The 21,077-nt window shown below is 39.7% G+C and overlaps 1 protein-coding gene across 8 annotated transcripts; it reads left to right on the top strand.

Annotated features, from left to right (window-relative positions):
- Positions 1-230: 230 nt before the first annotated feature.
- On the top strand, positions 231-8,492 carry LOC107783690 (histone acetyltransferase MCC1). Of its 8 annotated transcripts, none has more exons than XM_016604704.2 (7): positions 231-439; positions 1,426-1,768; positions 1,926-2,070; positions 2,145-2,244; positions 2,342-2,570; positions 5,772-5,949; positions 6,676-8,492. In XM_016604704.2, the coding sequence occupies exons 6-7, from the start codon at positions 5,798-5,800 to the stop codon at positions 7,493-7,495; spliced, it is 972 nt and encodes a 323-aa protein (XP_016460190.1). In that variant the 5' UTR covers positions 231-439; positions 1,426-1,768; positions 1,926-2,070; positions 2,145-2,244; positions 2,342-2,570; positions 5,772-5,797; the 3' UTR covers positions 7,496-8,492. The 8 variants fall into 8 exon arrangements, with proteins under 8 accessions (XP_016460190.1, XP_075103997.1, XP_075103996.1 ...); XM_075247896.1 differs by having other exon boundaries at positions 1,423-1,768; XM_075247895.1 differs by having other exon boundaries at positions 231-496.
- The last annotated feature ends 12,585 nt before the right edge of the window (positions 8,493-21,077 follow it).

Raw genomic sequence — 21,077 nt, 5'->3', positions numbered from 1 at the left:
TAAAGCAAATTTAAATGGAATGGAGCTGATTTTTGAAGCCCTATAATACTCTTGAGTTTGGAGATTGAATTTGAGAGAAAAGTTAGAAAAGTTTGGGAGGAAAATCGTGTGTGATTAGAAGGTTTTTATTTTTATTTTTTAATATTTTAAATTTTACTCCAAATTGTTTTTATTTCTAATTTGACCCGGACCATTCCTAATCCTTCTTAATTAATGAACTTTTTTTTTAACACATTTTTCCAAGAAAGTAGAAGGAAGTGTGACGAAATGACAAAGAATTGGATTCCAATTTTATGGATATGCGTATTTCCTCGCCATGAAAAAGAAAAGAATCCGTACTTGTTTTCTCTTTGATTTCCGTTTCCTATAATAATATTTACTACTATAAATTAGGTACCTGCAATTGACCCCTCATCGCTTTGATCACACAATTTCGGAGGTAATTGTTGCTCATCTAACACTATATTACTTGGTACTATTAATATCTCCTATCTGGGTCAGTTTCTCTTCTCTTGCTTAGAATGATCATAAAGCTCGCTTCTTTTTTTCATATCCGTTATGTTAGTTTCTGTTATTTCTAGTGCCCGCCCTTTTTCTCCAGCTCAATTGGTTGTATTCGTTTCGTTTGCAAAATTAGCTAAAGTTTGGTATATGACTCATTGTCATTTGCATAAATTGAAGATTTGGGAGTCCACAAGTTAAAGGCCCTTCTGGGTGTAATTCAAACGGGTTCAATTGCACACAAACCGAGAAATTACTTTTGAACCCATAATTGCAAATTTTCTATAGATTTAGTGGTGAGAACATAAACATTTGAACCCATCAGAATTAAATCTTTAATTAGCCTCTGCTTCTGCCAAATAGCAAAGATGGAACTCTTATTTCGTGCTATTTGTTTATTGCTTAAAACTAATATCCGGATAATTGCAAGAAGATTAGATTCTGAATGAACTTTTTTTTTTGAATTATGAACCGAGCACCCAAATTTGCAAGGTATGTAGATACTTAGAGCTTCGTGCTGACTCCTGTCTTTACAGTCTAGTATGAAGGTCAGAAGTTCAAATAGTCTTAAGTTTGTCATCAATCATTTCGACGGACTCCCAACTCGTAAATATGTTGATCCCCACCTGTTTGCTTCAGCATTTAATATAGACGTACGCTTGCACCATTTAAATTCGAATATTTTTGGATTTTGCACAAGTTGTAGATCATGTTCTTATGCTTTGAGAAATAAGAGTAGGCGATGTTGATTTTCACTTGTAATTTTGACAACTTGTATCCTAGTGTACAAGTGTTCTTTTTTTTTATTATCATGAATCCACTTTTCATATTAGAAATCTGGATAAAAGCTCTTCTGCTCATAGATGACGCCAGTGTGCTTCTTTGGGAACTTATTCATATTGGCTTCCTCTTTCTAATCAGCAGTAGATATCTTTGCATTGCTGAAAGTTGCTGGAGCTCAAACGAAAGCTGCAAGCGCACTCTTTAAGATGACATCCCCGTGATGTAAGAAAGAATTGATGAAGAGCAAGAAATGAACTCCGGCCTTGCCGAGACTGCATGGTCATTGCATTTGATATTGCATACATGGAGATAGCACTCCTCATACGAATTCTCAAATACACCAAGTCTTTGCCCGGGGATTGATGCCATTTCTTTCAATGCTGAACCTCAAATTCTCCCACAATGCGCACATACAATTTAGGCCTATACGACCTTCTGATCTGGAAGTACTGGAGAAACTCCATGGGGATATGTTCCCCATCAGGTCAGATGATCCCTTCTATTTTTTCGTCACTTTCACTATTTGATGTTAGATAAATGACATGTGAAGTCCCTAAAAAAATTCTTTATTCGTTTACCAAAGTGAAGTTGGTCTATTAGTTAGATCTGTATTTATTGTTAGCCCCTCTTTTGGTATTTAGATATGAATCTGAGTTCTTCCAAAATGTCGTTAATGGCCGGGATATTGTTTCCTGGGGAGCTGTCGATTGCAATCAGCCCAATGGTCAAGATGACGAACTTATTGGATTTGTGACTGCCCGGATCGTTCTAGCAAAAGACAGTGAGGTACGTCTTTTGCTCTTTTACAAGTAATTCTTTCTTATGGACTGTTGTTAATTTTGAATCACCCTTATCTATAGATAGAAGATTTTGTCAGATATGAATCTGCTAGGTTGAACCACACACTGGTTTACATCCTAACACTGGGAGTTGCAGAAGGTTATAGAAATCTTGGAATAGGTGCGCTGTGCACTTGGTTCTTGTGTATGTACTCTATTTTGTAATTCTATCCTTCAATCAGGATTTACCAAGTATTGCTATGGTTTTTGGTTTTCAGCCAGCTCTCTAATTCATGAGGTAATAAAATATTCCTCAACAATCCCAACTTGTCGAGCAGTTTACCTACACGTGATCTCGTACAACAACCCAGCCATATATTTATATAAGAAGATGTCCTTTCAGTGTATAAGGAGGTTGCCTGGCTTTTATTTTATTAACAGCCAGCACTATGATGCGTACTTGTTTATCTACTACATGAATGGCGGTCGCTCTCCTTGCTCGCCAATGTAAGTACAACTTTCCGTTTTGTTTGAACTTATTTTGATATTAGGTTTCCCTATTTGGTGGGTTTGTCACTTCTGAAAATTATACTGGTAGAAACTCTATGTATCATGACCCCCCTCAAAGGTTCTAAAGAAGATAACTTCCAAAAGGATTAGCATTTTGGAGTAAAAGACATAAAGCACCATGAGGTGATGATTTCTCACTAACAGTTTTCGGCATAATATGTTGATCATGGGTGAGTATTGCTATTAGATTACTTTTTTGGGTGATAAGGTGCAGTTAGATGTTTGCTAGAGAGACGTCGAAGCATTATTCCAGTTCTTGTTTCCTTCTCTGCTCTTGGACTAGTACAATTTCCAATCTCCCCAAGTCTATTTTTTGGGGAATGTAAAACGACGTATGCATTAAATGTTAATCTGATATGCTAGTATGAAGCTTGTTTTTTGAATTAAGTTTCTAGCATTTTTTCCCCTTTGAAGAAAGATCATAATTAACATGCACCAAAATGTTACAAAGATCAGTGTTGATATACGTTGGTGAATATGAAGTGATTGACTGCTTACTTGCATTTGGAACATACATGAGACTTTAACTGGTATATAACATACTCCCTCTGTCCCAATTTATGTGACACTTTTTGCTTTTCGAGATTCAAACTTCTTAATTTTGACCATGCATTTGGACATAGAATTTTTCAAAATAAATTCACATATTTGAAGATTACGTAAAAAGTATTATACTACAATTAATAGTTCAAAATATTTAAAAGGCATGTGAAAAAATTACGGTCAAACAATAATTCTCGAAATCTGAACACCTTGACATAAATTGGAATGAGGGGAGTATATAGCTAGAGAAGGACCTGGTAACCTGTGGCAGAGTCAAAAGGTTTGGGATTAGCGTGTCAATTATTTATGATGAGTTGTTAGATTTTTCTTTTTTCTTTTGTCCGCACCCTCTCCCCCACTCCCCCCACCCAACCCCCCCCAAAAAAGTTAAGAGCTTCACCAGGTAGGTGATTGTTGTAAGCAAAGCCATCTAAGACATTACCTTACCTTATCATAGAAAAAGTTTTATCCATCAAAGCCAGTATAATCATTGGATTAAATTCCATTAAACCCCCCAACCTTTAATAGTTGGGAAACAATACCCCTCCACCTTTTGAATGGATCGATAATCCCCTCGAGTATTATTTTCTGGTGAGTTTTAGAATTAAACAGTCTTCTTTTTTCTTTTTGCTTGGAGATTCAATAAACAAAACATATGATCTACTACTTTGAAAGAATGCATACATATCTAATAGTCTACTTCAGCAAAGGAACATTTGATCCGAATGCAAAATCATGTATATAACACAGGAATGCAACAAACGAAATAATTTTTTGCAATGATTTAAAGAAAACATGTTTTTGCTTGACCTCGTTTAAGACAGTACCTGATCCCATGAAGAAGGCTATGAAGAAAACTTTGTAAACATATTTGGCTTCTCGTTTTGTTTTAAGAGGCATTCACTGTATACATTCAGTCAAATTTTCTTTTGATGCTTTGAGAATTCTGAAAGATATTTACAGAGATTAAGATAAAAAAAGGGAACTAAATGATCATGCATGATACTGTGGAACCATAATTTAGCTAAACAACACCAGAATTTTCCTACAATGGTTTAAAGAAATATGTTCTTGATGCATCAATTTGTCACTGAGATGTAGCTCAGATTCTCAAGTTCATTTCTGGTCCTTGTTAACAGAGGCGGACTTAGGATTTTAACGCGAGGGGCACCGGTATTCTGCTCAACTAGTGCACCCTAAAGGCTTTTATGTATATAAGTATATGTATACACATATACATATACAAGATTTTTGTCGAAGTTTACGGATTCCGATGACCCTCAAGGATACACATAGATCCACCTCTGCTTGTTAAGTTCTGTGTTTTACTGCATGAACATCAATGGATGATAGAGCATGCTATTCATTGGAATGAGCTTAAAATGAAATGATGGTAAAAATTTATTAAAATCACTTGTTTATTGAACCTTTAACAACAAGAAAAAAAGGAAAGTTGTTTATAATTCTAAAACTCATCGGAAAATGCAATTCAAGGGGGTTATCGGTTCTATTCAAAAGATGGAGGGGGTATTGTTTCCCAACCATTAAAGGTTAAGGGGGTTTAGTGGGATTTACTCTAATCATTGCTGCTTTGTGAATATAAACGTGAAGAAAGCAGGAAAACATTTAGAACTTTATATTATGATTGCTTATTCGATTTTGTCCTTGTTTTGAAGAATAAATATATTTACTTAGCTGTCTGCTGTGTGGATATTTCGTGTCAATTTCTTGGATTAATAGAGCATCAAACATGCACATAGTTCCCAGAGATGCCTTTCCTTTAGGAGTGTCATTGTATTCCGGATCTTTAATCTCCTTGTATTCCGGATCTTTAATCTCCTTCAAAGAAAAAGGAGCAGAGTTTGGATTTCTTGATTTTAGCTGGAAAAAGATTAAAGACAATCTTGAAAATGCTATAGTGCTGAAAATCACATCCCCGTAAACCTGATTAGAGAGCAATAGTTGAGAGTAATAGGTGTTAACACCCATGTGGATTGTGAAACTATTATTAGAAATGCTCTGTTTAAGGATTCAGTATATTCTGAATGGGTTTATAACAAAGTAAAGGTAATCACATTCCCAAACCCTAAGACCAACAAAAGTCATGTAAAGAGGGTATCTTTATATTCCAGCTACAACACTTGGTCTGAGCCCATCCGCTTCAACCTCTGTGGGCAGGATAACCTTGACAACCTATGCCAGTGAGTTGGATAGAGTTACCTGGTAGATTAGTTGCGGTAGGCTCAAGTTGGTCCAAGAAACATCGATGTTAAAGAAAATGATAGCTCTAATATCAGTTTTTTGACGATCGTCTTCATGCACCTTTGAGCTAGTGCAGACTACTGATATACTTTTAGTACCGTGATAATAGTGATCAAATCTGCACAATTCACCTACATAATGCATGGAAGTTGAAGATTCCTTATTTGAATTAAAGGAGTTGTAGAATTAAAATATATCTTTTGCACATTGCAAATGATGAACAATCAAGGCACAATTTCTTGTTGAGTTGAAATGAATGGCAGTTTGCAGGTCCAAACAAAGCTAAGAGAGTAAATATCTTAACTATTGACAACTTTACCTTTTGAATTTCAGTGAGCTCATTGCGCTTTTAGTCACTTATGCAAAGAGTGGATTCAAGAAGGCGGCAGCAAAACTGTGGAGGAATGAAAGCAGAAAGCCCTCAAAGTTGCCGAAATGCAAGGAGTCTGGTTGCCTTCTCCCAGCAAAACAGAAGTAAAGGATGTCGCCTGAGGGTTCTCGGTCTCAATTTGTATGATCCTCTCATGCATTTTACTCTATACTGGAAAATGGACCTAAAGGTCAGAGGGAGTGTAGTCGTCTTCTGCCTCCTGTTTGTTTGAAGTTTGCCTTTTACCTGTACTTATATTAAAGAAACTATTGTAATATTTTCGGCTTCAATCCTTGTTAATTACTAGTTGATTTGTAAATTCTTGTAAAAAGTCACCTAATAAAGTTAATGTCAGACTCCTTTCATCTTTATATCATTACAAAAATATTTTGGTTATCTTACACAACTTCTGTCTTTAAAAAGATAACGGCCACTATGGGTAAAACTATATGGAGTACTAGTTAGGAAGGAAAAATGGGATATATTTAATATTAAAAAAAAAAGCTCCTCACGAAATGAAAGGGACCACTAGAAATTAGAAGCTTGACTGAAAATTCAAGGAGGAGCCTCAATATTAGACCTCTTCCAAGTCAGCATTTTGGTGCTCTGACTTTGTCATGTCTTCTAGACATTATACAACTTCATTTTCCACTTTGGCCTCTGATTTTCATATAAATAAAGCCTTTGAAGCAGTTGTATATAAAAACACAGAGCTCTTAAGCTTAAGAAGATGGCTATCTCTCCTCTTCAAACCCCAATAGCCAAAAGGTTTTTGTTCTGTCTTCTTCTATTTCTTCTTTTTCTTCTTTTTCTTCTTTCCTACACATAGAAAATAGTAACAATCTCTGTTTCAACTTGATTTTGCAGGTTGGAAGATCAAGTAGCACTTATAACTGGTGGTGCCAGTGGCATAGGAGCAGCCACAGCTAGGCTTTTTGTTCAACATGGTGCAAAGGTTACAATTGCTGACATTCAGGATAATCTTGGAACTTCCTTAGTACATGAGATTGGCATCAAAGAAGCAATCTTTGTCCATTGCAATGTATCCATCGAATCGGATGTTCAAAATGCAGTGGATGCAACAATTGCCAAGTTCACTAAACTCGACATAATGTTTAGTAATGCAGGTGTAATGGGTAAGCCAATTTCCAGCATCTTAGAGGTTGATTATGACATTATTAAGAACGTGTTCGATGTAAACATTGCTGGAGCATTCTTTTGCGCGAAACATGCTGCTAGAGTGATGATTCCAGCCAAAAGAGGGGCCATTGTTTTCACAGCGAGCGCTGCAACAGCAACGTATGGTGATGTCTCACACACCTACACGGCGTCAAAGAATGCAATTCTGGGGCTCTCCAAGAACGTTGGGGTCGAATTAGGGAAGTATGGAATAAAAGTAAACTGTGTTTCTCCTTACACAATTGGCACACCACTGGCGTTGAACACACTTGGAATCGATGACAGAAAAATGGCAGACAAGTTATTTGCAGGAGGAGGAAATCTGAAAGGAGCTTTACTAGATGAAGACGAGGTGGCAAAGGCAGTGTTGTACTTGGCAAGTGATGATTCCAAATATGTGAGTGGTCTGAACCTCATTCTAGATGGTGGTTATAGCACCACAAATATAGCTTTAACAGAGGCCTACAAGAAAATGTTCCTCATCAACTACTCATCAGCCGAGCATTGAAGGAATTCGAGGAGTCTTCCCGTCTACTTCTATTTTGATCAGGACTGAAATACTAGATATTAGGAAAGAAGCAATTAGCTAAAAAGGAGAACTTAGGGAGTTAGTTAGTTAACACTGTTAGAGGGTTGTTAGCTGTTAATGAGCTTGCACGTGTATGTGTTATATAGTAGACAAGTTGGACTTGTTCTCTATAGTTCAGATTAGGAGTGGCAAACGGGCGGCTCGGGTCGGATATAATTCGGGTCGAAAATGGGTAATGGAAAAACGGATAAATTATCCGACCCGACCCATATTAAATACAGATAAGAAACGGGTTAACCGACGGATAATATGGGTCCATGACTTCTTGAATATGATCACTTTTGGTAGAATTTTTAGTCTCCCAAACTTGATGAACCCCCAATTTAGACTTTACAAATGTAAAAGTTAAACCCATTAGTTATCCATTGGTTACTCATTGGTTATCCATTTTCTAAATGGATAATATGGTTCTTATCCATATTTGACCCGTTTTTAAAAAAATCATTATCCAACCCGTTTTTAGTGAATAATACGGGTGGTTAACTGCTTTCTTTTAACCATTTTGCCACCACTAGTTCAGATCAAGAAAATAACCGCTTCCTCTATGTTCTTATGAAGCTTTCTCTTTACTTCATCGAGAGAATATCCTTTGCATGTCATGGATCTATATTTGTGCAGCTGAAATTTAGCTAATTTTATCATGGTATCAGAACATCAGTCTTGAGACTTGCAGTTCCGGCGTGAAATTCTAGCAAAATTTGAGTAGACGAAGCTTAGCTCTAGACAAGCATGTCCGGAAATGAGGTTGCTTCGTTTGATCACAATCATCTGTTGTTCCTTCAAGCATCAGATGCTCCAAGCATCAGATTTTCTCTTGTTGTCTATTCAAGTTTTTTTAATTTTAGTTTAGTTTAATATTATTTTACTTTTATTAACATGACATTTGGAATGAGAAGTGGCGGATTGGTAATTATTCTTATTTTTCTGATTTTATTCATATTGTGAAGGATCTCACATGTGACAATATTATAAAAATATATCCAGGGATGGATTGTGTGCACCATCTCAATCCTGCAATATTTGCGAGGGCCATTGGAATAATTTTTCTAAGTGTTATTATCCTTCCCCTAGCCCTTCTTATGATGATTTTAATAATGCTTGTGATTTTGATAGAAGCAACAAAGTGAAAGGAGTGGAACGTAACGCTCGTATTATGGATATATACAGGCTATTAGTAGAGGAGTATATGGATCTCCGTGAGAAAATGACAAATGGGATGAGACACTTAATAGAAGGAAGAGGTGAGCTTAGGCAAGAGATCAATAGATTTGGCATCATTATTCATGATTTGGAGGCTCAATTGAGTGCAAAGATTGATGCATCTAACGCGTAACAAATTATTTACGAGTTTTGTAAAGCTGAAAAAGAACTTATAAGACAAAATCAGGAGCTAAACGTTGAGAGCCGTATATTCAACTATATTTTTCAAGATGATGCCAATATTAAGAAAATTAAATTAGAGTCGAGTTAGGAGGCGAAAAATATGATTTTTGAAGACTCCGGTGCATGTAATGATGAGGATATCAAGGATAATATATTTTTAGAGTTGGAGCGAATTGAACCTTATTCTAAACATTTTTTGTTGTGTTTGAATGGTGACATGGGAATCGAGCCATCCAAGCCTATGGAGGAGTCTAGGGATGAAGAACAAAGTGCATACATTCTGAAATTTACCATACCAAGAAGACAAAATGATATCCCACATTTAAAGACCAAAAAGTACAAAATGCGATATTTGTTACTTGGTTCTTTTGGATTTGTATCACCACCTTGGAAGCATAGTCGCAAACCTGAAGCAAAGTTGGGGATCCAATTCATAACTTCGAAGTGGAGGCAAAAATGGCGTGCTATGACTATAAATGCCGTGCTTCTTGGGAGACAACCCAAGTGCTTAACGTGTTTTTCGTTTTTATTTCATTTTTAATCTTATTTTAATTTTAGTTCTAGTTGGTAGTTCTTAACTTATTTTATTGTGTTATGGTGGACTTCTAATAACAATTAAACAAAAAAAAGAGGAAGGGTAATGATACGCTCAAATTACACCTATATAAATAGTGTAAAACGGTCGAATGCAAATATAATAACCCAACTAGGTTGGGTTTGAATCTGTCACAACCCCAAATCCCAACATGTTGGGATGGCGCCTAACACACTTGCTAGGCAAGCCGACAATCACATAATAGCTAAACATTTGAATAAACATGCTTTAATAAACTCAACAACGGAAAATCTCATAGATATCTGATAAAAATAACTGAAATACTACTACCACCACCCCAAAATCTGGTGTAAACGAGCACACGAGCACTACTAAATAATAAGGTACAAGCAAAATCCTCTAATACAACTGTCTAAATATGAGAACAGTAAAGATAAAGATGACAGAAAGAGAACTTCAAGGACTGCAGATGATATGGCAGCTACCTCGTAGTCTCCCAAAAAGCTGGCAACCACTCAAGTATGAAAATCACCTCGGCTAGATGTACTTGGATCTGCACACGCTAGGCAAGCCAATAATGAACTATCCATTTAATTATTTATTTTAATATTTTAAACTCATTGATTTTATTTAATAACGAAACAAATAGTAGGTGATCGTAGTAGTCTAAAGCATAAACTAAACATGAGAGTAAAGTAGTGAATTTAATAAATCAAAAACCATGAATATCTACTAGAATTTCCCCAAAACCCCGTGTCATAAGTGCACGAGCATCTAGTAGAATATACAAAACTCCCTAAAACTACTGTCTGCAAAAGAATAGATAGAAATAGTAAATATAACAAGAGAAGGCTCCGGGGCTGCAAAACAGAGCATGAGAAGCAGCTCATCATTAGGCCTCCGGGTAATGCAGATGCACGCCTGGACGAACACCAGATGTACCTACCTCAGAACCTGCACAATTTGTACAGAAGTGTAGCGTGAGTATGTAAACAATGTGTACCTAGTAAGTATTTATTCTAACCTCGAAGAAGTAGTGACGAGGGGTCGACATCGACACTCACTAGTGGTCAATATACATAAGTGCAAGAATTATAAATAGGCATAAAATACAACAATAATAATGGAATAAGAGACAATAAATAAGTGATGCTTTAACCAAATAACAAGTTACAAATTCCCAAATATCACATGCTAATCTCAACAAGTAAGGGCCAACAGTAATTACAACTTCTAGAGTCATGAAGAATATATCGAGTATAATCGGACTTTTAGCGACAACACGCACGAGTTATGCCAAGGTCGTACGGCTCGATCCATAACAACAGTATACATACACTACCGAGGTCGTACAACCCGATCTATGGATGCATCACATTATATATAAATATTTTTGAGGCGTTTGGCCCGATCCACAGGAATAGAGAAACTTTTCGAACTACGAATTTCGTGTTTACAACCCAAGGTAAGCCCATAAAGGAATTATAAACTTTCCATCAATAATTAATCATTCCGCCAAATCTCTAAGTAATAAAGCTCGGTCTAACATCATCTTCAATTAAAATTTACTTATTAATACAAGTAATTAAACTAACAAGTTGAGTTCAAATAGTGCAAGTATTGCATGATAAAGTCCTATATCTACCCGGACATAACATGTATTTTTAGCTACCTATGGACTCTCGTCAATTCGTGCATACGTAGCACCCACAATTAGTAGCAAATAACAATTTAAATACCTATGGGATTAATTCCCTCTTTAAAAGTTAGGCAAGAGACTTATCTCGTTTTTAAATCCACTTCTCGGTCCACGGATCACACTAAAAGCCTCACGTCGGTGCCGAGCAATCCGAAATTAGCCAAAGGTTGTACACACTAATCAATATTTGCTCAAAAATTCATAATTTAACTATTAGAGTAATTACCCAACCCAATTTGGAGAATTCCTAAAATTCACTCCCGGGCCCACGTGTCCGGATTCCGAAAATTTTTGTAAATAATTATTACCCATAACCTCACGAACACAAATATATAATTTCTACTCAATTCCATAACAATTTTCGTGGTCTCATCCCATTTTTATCAAAACCTAGATTTTTCAACAAAATACTAAATTTTTTACAATTTTCATGTTAAAATCTACCCATAATCTATGTATTAAATTTATATTGTATAGAATACACTTACCTCAAGATGCTAGGTAAAAATTCCTCTGTAAAAAGTTCCAAAATCGGCCACAAGATGAGAGAAATGAATAAAATAGGCCAAAGTCCCATTTTTATTAAAGTCCACTACCCAACGATCCTTCTTCGCGATCGTGGAAGAGGCCTCGCGATCGCGAAGGCAAACTACCCAGGCCCTAGAAAAATGTACTTCGCGAAGGCTTGCCTGACCAAAGCTTCACGAACGCGGCCCTACCTTCGCGAACGCGAAGAACAATTGGCCAGCGAGTCCCTAGACCCAATTTATTCTATGCGAATGCAGGCATAGGCATGCGAACGCGATGAACAATGGCCCAGAGCATCGCGATCGCGAGCTTCACTTCGTGAACGCATAGAACAAAACCTCCCCCAGTCCCATTCCTTCATTGCAAACGCGAGGAAATCTCCACGTTCGCGAATAAGCAAACCAGAACCAGCAAGTGCAGCAGTTTTGGACTTAGCTCCGAGCGGTCCGAAACACAACCGAGCTATCCGGGACCCCGTCCAACTGCATCAACAAGTCCATAAATATAATACGCACCTGTTCGAACCCTCGGAACGCGTAAAACAACATCGAAACTAAGAATCGCACCCAAAATCAAATTGATTAGCTTATGAACTTCAAACTTCTCAACTAGCTCTGAACGCGTGGAATCATACTGAGATAACTCGGAATGATAACAAATTTTGCGTACAAGTCCTAAATCACCATATAGACCTATTCCCAGGCTCGGAATCCCAAATGGACCTCGATAATACCAAAGTCTACTCCAAACAAAATTTAAAGAACTAGAAAACCTTTAATGAGCCAACTTTCAACATTAAGCGCCGAAACCCGATCTGAACATACTCCCAAGTCCAAATCATCATACCAACCTATTGGAACCATCAAATCCCGGTTCTGAGGTTGTTTACTAAAAGTGTTGACTCAAGTCAAACTTGGTCATTGTAACGGCCCGGCCGATCGTTTTAAGAGTTGTAGTCCAGTTTCCCCATTTACTGCTCATTTTGTATTTTATAGCTGTTGTGTGACTTGTTGTGGTAGTCAATTCGGGTCCGGTGAGATTTCAGAATGAAATGAGTCATATAAGAGCCGTTTGGACACAAGAAAATTTTCCTTTTTTCAATTTATTTTAAAACAATGTTTGGTTATCAAAATCTTACAATTTTTCCAATCTCACTTGAAAATGCATTTTCAAATTTGAAAAATTGGTGAGAACTAGTTTTTCAATTGAAAATGGGATGGTTACTAGTGTTTAGTTGCAAAATATGTTGAAAAAAAGACATCCAAATATGTCGCAAAAATTATAACCAAACACAACTTAATCTTCAATTCAAATTTTAGTGAAATTCCAAATTTGAAAAAAAATTGGAATTCATGTCCAAATGCCTACTTAGTCTCAAGGTTGAAAGATTAAGTTGAAATGATTGATCGGATGTTGATCTTTGAGTAAACGACTCCGAAACGGAGTTTTGATGGTTTCGTTAGCTCTGTTAGGTGATTTTGGATTTAGAAGCGTGTCTGAATTGTGATTTGGAGGTCCGTAGTGGAATTAGGCTTGAAATGGCGAAAGTCGGATTTTTTGGAAAGTTTGATCGGGAGTGGACTTTTTGATATCGGGGTCGGATTCCGATTCCGGAAGTTAGAGTAGGTCCGTAATGTCAAATATGGCTTATGTGCAATATTTGGGGTCAATCAGAAGTGTTTCAATAGGTTTCAGTGTCGTTTGTAGAAATTGAAAGTTCAAAATTCATTAGGCTTGAATCTGTGTGCGATTTGTGTTTTTAATGTTGTTTGAGGTGATTTGAGGGCCCGACTAAGTTCGTATAGTGTTTTAGGCCTCGTTGGTATGTTTGGTTGAGGTCCCGGGGGCCTCGGGTTGATTTCGGATGATTATCAGATAGATTTGAAGTTTGAGGGAATGCTGAAGCTCACCAGCTTCTGGTGTAATCGCACCTGCAGAGTGGGGATCGCAGGTGTGTTCTCGCAGAAGCGAGAAGGGAGCCACAGAAGCGGCCAGGGAGGAAGTGAGCAGAGGTCGCAGGTGCAAGGTTATTTCAGAGGTCTGTTGGGGCTGGCTTTCATGATCACCGAGAGCCCGAGAGACTGGAGAGATTGATGACTGAGTGAGACCGAGGGGTTGATTGTGAGATATTGATACTATATACGTGAGTTATCCGTGCGGATTCAGATATTATACTATAGCACGTGAGTTGTCCATGCGGATCCAGATATTATACTATAGCACGTGAGCTGTCCGTGCAGCACTTAAGTTGTCCATGCGGATTATAGCGCTTGAGCTGAAAGAGCCCCTCCGGAGTCTGCACACACCCCAGTGAGCGCAAGTACCTACTGAGTGTGAGTGCCGAGTGCCGAGTGCTGCGTACTGAGGGAATGGGAGGGTTGAGTGACTGTGGCCCTGAGAGGTTGCATTTGATTTCATTATTGTTGCACTTAACTGCCATGTATCACTGTCTTGAAATTTCTGAAGGATATTACACTCTGTTTCACTTAAACTTGTCATGGAGTAACTGTTTGATCTAATTTATCGAACTTGAGAGCATGCCTACTTTCCTATGTTGAAATCACTATAATTGAACTATAATTGTGAAGCTCGTCACCACTTTCAGTTCTTTATTTAGTCTTGTTACTTACTGAGTTGGTTGTATTCACGCTACACCCTGTACCTTGTGTGCAGACCCAGGTGCATCCGATCATGGAGGTTGCTGAGTTATGGAGTTCAGATTCTCGGAGACTATCGAGGTAGCTGCCTGGCGTTTCGCAGACCTTGTTTCTCCTTCCCTATCTTCCCACTTATTGTATTTAGTTTCAGATTATCATAGACAGTATTTTCCGAACTTGTGATGTATTGATGCTCATGTACTCAGTGACACCCCGATGTTGGGAATTTCCGCATTGTGTTTTGGATTTTTTATCATGTTTATGAAAAATTTTACTATTTAAATTGCTTTACATCCATTTTCTATTAAGAGTGTTGGAGTCATTTAGTAAATATTGGCTTGCCTAGTACCACGATAGGCGCCATCACGACAGGTTAGGATTTTGGGTCGTGACAAGTTGGTATCAGAGCCTAGGTTACATAGGTCTCACGAGTCATTAATAGGTTTAGTAGTGTCTTGCGGATTGGTACAGAGTCGTCTGTACTTATCTTCGAGAGGCTGCCGAATCCTTAGGAAATTTCAGATTCTTGTATTCTTGTTGTGTAGATTTGTTTGTTCCGGTAACTAAACTTCTGTATTCCATTCTCTCACAGATAGTGAGGACACGTGCTACCAGACATGATGGACAACCACCGATACCGTCAGCTAGGGCCACGAGAGGCCGAGGTCGCGGTGGGGGCCGCAGTAGGGGCAGAGGTGCAGCTCGTACAACAACTACAACAGCACCTACAGATCCACCAGTTGCTCTAGCTCAGGAGCAGGTTCCAGATGTAGTTGAGCCAGTGGGGCCAGATCAGACACCAGTTGTGCCCGTTGTTATTCCAGGCTTCAGGAGGCGTTAGCCCAAATATTGATAATTTGCACTGGTCTTGCTCAGGTGGTTCCGCACCAGCCACTTCTCAGGCCGGGGGAGGTACTCATACCCCTGCTGCCCGTACTGCAGAGCAGGCGATGCAGGGACTTTAGACACTAGAGGTACTACCCGCCCAGCCGGTTGCAGCTGCTCAGGCCTCGGTGGTCCCAGTTATGGCTGATGATGAGCAGAGGAGACTTGAGAGATTTGGAAGGCTTCGACCTCCATCATTTAGCGGTGCTAAGTCGGAGGATGCCCAGGGCTTCTTGGACAAGTACCAACGGATGCTTTGTACAATAGGTATTCTGGAGACCAATGGGGTCTTGTTCACTACTTTTTAGTTTTCTGGGGCTGCCTTCAGATGGTGGGAGGCCTATGAGAGGCGCATGCCAGTCGGTGCAGCACCACTTACATGGCAAATTTCTCTGTTCTCTTCTTGGAGAAGTTCGTGCTGCAGTCTCGTAGGGAGGAGCTGCATAGACAGTTTGAGCAGCTTCGGCAGGATGGTATGTCTATGACCCAGTATGAGATGAGGTTCTCTGAGTTAGCTAGCCACGCAGTTTGGTTGGTTCCCACTGATAGGAAGAGGATCATGAGGTTCATCGATGGCCTCACGTATCAGCTGCGATTGCTTATGACTAGGGAGAGGGTATCTGGTGCCACTTTTGACTAGATGGTTGACATTGCTCGGTAGATAGAGATGGTCCGTAGCCAGGAGCGTGGTGAGAGGGAGGCCAAGCAGCTTCGAGGTTCGGGCAGTTTCGGTGGTGTACCCCCTGCGGGCACTCCTACCACAGTAGGGGTCGTCCTTATAGGCCTGCTCAGACGACTCCTCCACCTCATCTTGGTGCATCAGCTAGCCACGGTTCTTACAGTGCTCACTCAGGCCAGTCTTTATTCAATGCACTACCAGCACAAAGTTCTTACCATGCCTTGTCCGCTCAGGTTTCTACAGGTAGTTCCTCGGGTTATCAAGAGCAGCAGTTCCATCAGAGGAGGGGTTATTTCGAGTGCAGAGACTTTGGTCATATCAAGAGGGATTGCCCTAGGTTGTTGAGTGGGGCTCCATAGTAGAGTTATCGGCCGATGACACCAGCACCAGCAGTTACATCACCCACTCAGCCAGCTCAGGGTGGGGCTCAGTCTACTAGGGGTCACCCTAGAGGGGGAGGACGATCAAGTGGCGGTCATGCTCGATTCTATGCTATCCCTGCCAGACCAGATGTTGTTGACTCCGATGCAGTGATTTGTATTGTCTCAGTATGCCACAGGGATGCCTCTGCATTATTTGACCTTGGTTCCACTTATCGGTCGTGTATATCGATACTATTATGGTGGACTGTGTATATCGGTCGTGTGCAGTGACTATTGGGGGATTAGAGACTAGATCTGATCTCTTATTTCTTAGTATGGTGGACTTCGATGTGATCTTGGGTATGGATTGGTTGTCTCCATGTCATGCAGTTCTGAATTGTCACGCTAAGACCGTGACGTTGGCGATGTCGGGGTTGCCAAAGATCGTGTGGAGATGTTCTCTAAACTATGTTCCTAACGGAGTGATTTCATGTTTGAAGGCCCAGCAGATGGTTAGGAAGGGTTGTTTATCTTATTTGGCCTTTGTAAGGGATGTTGGTGCTGATTCTCCTACTATTGATTCTGTTCCGATGGTGTGAGATTTTCCAGATGTGTTTCCTGTAGACCTGTCGGGCATGCCGCCCGACAGGGATATTGATTTTGGTATTGACTTGGTGCCGGGCACTCAGCCCATTTCTATTCCACCTTATCGTATGGCACCGGCTGAGTTGAAGGAATCAAAGGAGCAGCTTCAGGAACACGTTGTTAAGGGGTTTATTAGGCCTAGTGTATCACCTTGGGGTGCACTGGTTCTATTTGTGAAGAAGAAGGATGGTTCTATGCGGATGTGCATTGATTACAGGCAGTTGAACAAAGTTATAATCAAGAACAAGTATCCTTTGCCGCACATTGATGATCTATTCGACCAGCTTCAGGGAGCGAGGGTGTTCTCTAAGATTGACTTGAGGTCTGGGTATCACCAGTTGAAGATTCGGGACTCGGATATTCTAAAGACAACATTCAGGACCCGTTATGGTCATTATGAGTTCCTCGTGATGTCTTTTGGGCTGACCAACGCTCCAGTAGCATTTATGCATCTGATGAACAATGTATTTCAGCCTTATCTTGACTCGTTTGTCATAGTGTTCATTGATGATATCCTGGTGTACTCTCGTAGCCAGGAGAAGTATGCCCAACATTTGAGGATTGTGTTGCAGCGGTTGAGGGAGGAGAAACTTTATGCTAAGTTCTCCAAATATGAGTTTTGGCTTAGTTCAGTGGCGTTCTTGGGGCACGTGGTGTCCAGTGAGGGGATTCAGGTGGATCCGAAGAAGATAAATGCGGTTCAGAGTTGGACTAGACCTTCTTTTGCTACAGAGATTCGGAGCTTTCTCAGCTTGGCTAGTTATTATCGTCGCTTCGTGGAGGGTTTCTTGTCTATTACATCGCCATTGACCAAATTGACCCAGAAGGGTGCTATTTTCAGATGGTCGGATGAGTGTGAGAAGAGCTTTCAAAAGCTCAAGACTGCCTTGACCACAACTCCAGTTATAGTTCTACCTTCAGCTTCTAGTTCTTATACAGTGTATTGTGATGCTTCTCGGATCGGTATTGGATGTGTCTTGATGCAGGAGGGTAGAGTGATTGCTTATGCTTCGCGTAAGTTGAAGCCTCACGAGAAGAATTACCCTGTCCATGATTTGGAGTTAGCTGCCATCGTTCATGCATTGAAAATTTGGAGGCATTATCTCTACGGTGTGTCTTGTGAGGTATTTACAGATCATCGGAGTCTCCAGCAGTTGTTCAAATAGAAGGATCTAAATTTGAGGCAGCGGAGATGCTTGGAGCTGCTATTTCTTTGCATCCATTTTCTGTTAAAAGTGTTGGAGTCATTTCGTAAATGTCGGCTTGCCTAGTAACACGATAGGCGCCATCACGACAGGTTAGGATTTTGGGTCGTGACAGCCATATTAATCCACTATTAAGGAACTAAGTATTCCGATTTCAACCCGAACCCTTCCAAACCCTAGCCAACCATCCCTGCAAGTCATAAAACAGTATAAGCACATACATGGAGTCTTAATTAGGGGAACGATAATCTAGAAAGCAAAACGACCGATCGGGTCGTTACATTCTCCACCTCTTAAACAAACGTTCGTCCTCGAACGGGTCTAGAATCATACTTGGAGTGCCGAATAAGTGTGGATATCTGCTCCTCATGTCCTCCTCGGTCTCCCAAGTCGCTTCCTCGACTGGTTGACCCCTCCACTGGACCTTTACTACAGAAATCTTCTTGGACCTCAACTGGTGAACCTTCCTGTCAACAATAGCAACTGGCTCCTCCTCATAACCCAAGCTCTCATCTAGCTGAACAGTGCTGTAATCTAACACATGCGACCTGTCGGCATGGTACTTCCGGGGCATAGACACATGGAACACCAGATGAATTCCCGATAGACTGGGAGGCAAAGCAAGCTCATAAGCAACCTCCCCAACTCGCCTCAACACCTCAAATAGGGCAATAAACCTTGGGCTCAGCTTCCCTTCTTTCCGAACCTCATGATACCCTTCATCGGCGAGACTTTCAAAAGAACTTTCTCGCCCATCATAAATGATAAATCACACGCCTTCTGATCTGCGTAACTCTTCTGTCTGGACTGTGCTGTGCGAAGCCGCTCCTGAATCAACTTTACGAATCCTTCACTAAATCAGTGCCATATAACCTAGCCTCGCCGGGCTCAAACCATCCGATGGGCAAACGACATCATCGACCATATAAAGCCTCAAATAGAGCCATCTCGATGCTGGACCGATACCTGTTGTTATAAGCAAACTCGGCCAAAGGCAAGAATCGATCCCACTACCCTCTGAAGTCAATCACACATGCTCTAAGCATATCCGCCAGAATCTGAACTGTCTGCTCCGACTGCCCGTCAGTCTGCGGATGAAAGGCTGTGTTGGGCTCTACCCGGGTGCGCAACTCGCTTTGTACTGCTCTCTAGAAATGCGAAGTGAACTGAGGTCCTCTATTTGATATGATGGAGACAGGAACGCCATGCAACCGGACAATCTCTTGAATGTAAATTTGGGCTAATCTCTCTGAAGAGTACGTAGTCACCACCGGAATAAAGTGTGCCGACTTGGTCAGCTTGTCGACAATGACCCAAACGACATCAAACTTCCTCAACATCTGCGACAACCCAACTACAAAGTCCATAGTGATGTGTTCCCATTTCTACTCTGGTATAACCATCTGCTGGAGTAGGCCATCTGGCCTTTGGTGCTCATACTTAACCTGCTGGCAGTTTAGACATCTCGCTACATACTCAACTATGTCCTTCATCTGCTGCCACCAATAATGTTGTCTTAGGTCACGATACTTTTTCGTAGCACCTGGATGAATAGAATACCGAGAACTGTGTACCTCCTCTAGAATCTTCTCCCTCAAGCCATCAACATTAGGAACACATCGGCGACCCTGGAGTCTCAGAACACCATCCTGACTGATAGTAACCTCCTTGGCACCACCCTGTAGTACCGTCTCTTTAAGAACTAAAAAGTAGGGGTGTACAAATGAAACCAAAAAACCGCACCAACCCAATAATCTGAGTCAAACCGAGAAAAAAACCCGACTATGGTTTTGTTTGTTTTGGTTTGGTGTTGAAAAAGAAACCCGACCATATTTGGTTTGGTTTGGTTTTAACTAAAAAAAGTCAAACCGAAACCAAACCAACCCGACATTATATGTATAGATATTTTAAATATATTTAATACATAAAAATATTTTTGGTAGTGTAGTTTATAAATATTTCTTAAGCTTTTTCATAGTTTTATCTTTTAACGTATTATTTCAAGCTTGGGATTATAATTTTTGGATGCTTCAATAAGTTTTATAGTGTTGGATATCTATTTTACTGTGAATCCTAAACCAAAATCAAATCAATACTAATGCTAATAAAAGACATTCAATTCAATTGTACTATGAATGAAAATAGTGTTGGATATCTATATTTTAGTTTTTCCATGGTTTAGATAAAATGTATGACTTATTTTTCTTTTAATGGTTAGTCATGCAAATAATAGTACTTATTAGTCATAATTTTATATTATGTTTGTTTTCATTATGGCTTATTAATAATATTTATTTTATGCGATTTTATTATCTTTATTGTTGAATATTTTAGTACAATGCCATGACTCATCTCATATTTATGTTATTTTATTGAAAAACACCTTATATAGTTTTGTCTTACTAGGATTAAAGAAATATTTGGAGCACAAATTTTATGTTTTGTGCTATGAAGACTTTATGAAAAAAACCCGAAAATCCGAGAAAAATCGAGATTAAAAAATCCGACTTTTATTGGTTTGGTTTGGTATTTAGATTTAATAACCCGATACAATTGGTTTGGTTTGGTAATTAGAAAATCCGAACCAACCTGACCCATGTACACCCCTACCAGCAAGTATGGATGATCATACTGACGAGCCTTGATCCGCTCGAATGATGAAGACTGAGCCACAACACATGCAAGAACTCGACTGGGCTCTGAAATATCCAACCTCACAAGTTTGTTAGCTAAGGACTGAATGTCCAAAGCCAATGGTCTCTCCTCTACTGAAATGAATGCTAAGCTACCCATACTCTCGGCCTTTCTGCTCAAGGCATCCGCAACCACATTCGCCTTGCCCGGCTGGTAAAGGATGGTATTATCATAGTCCTTCAGTAACTAAAGCCACCTGCGCTGCCTC

Source organism: Nicotiana tabacum, chromosome 24, assembly GCF_000715075.1.
Source record: "Nicotiana tabacum cultivar K326 chromosome 24, ASM71507v2, whole genome shotgun sequence".
Classification (NCBI taxonomy): Eukaryota; Viridiplantae; Streptophyta; class Magnoliopsida; order Solanales; family Solanaceae; genus Nicotiana; species Nicotiana tabacum.
This window is presented reverse-complemented; position numbering and strand designations above follow the sequence as displayed.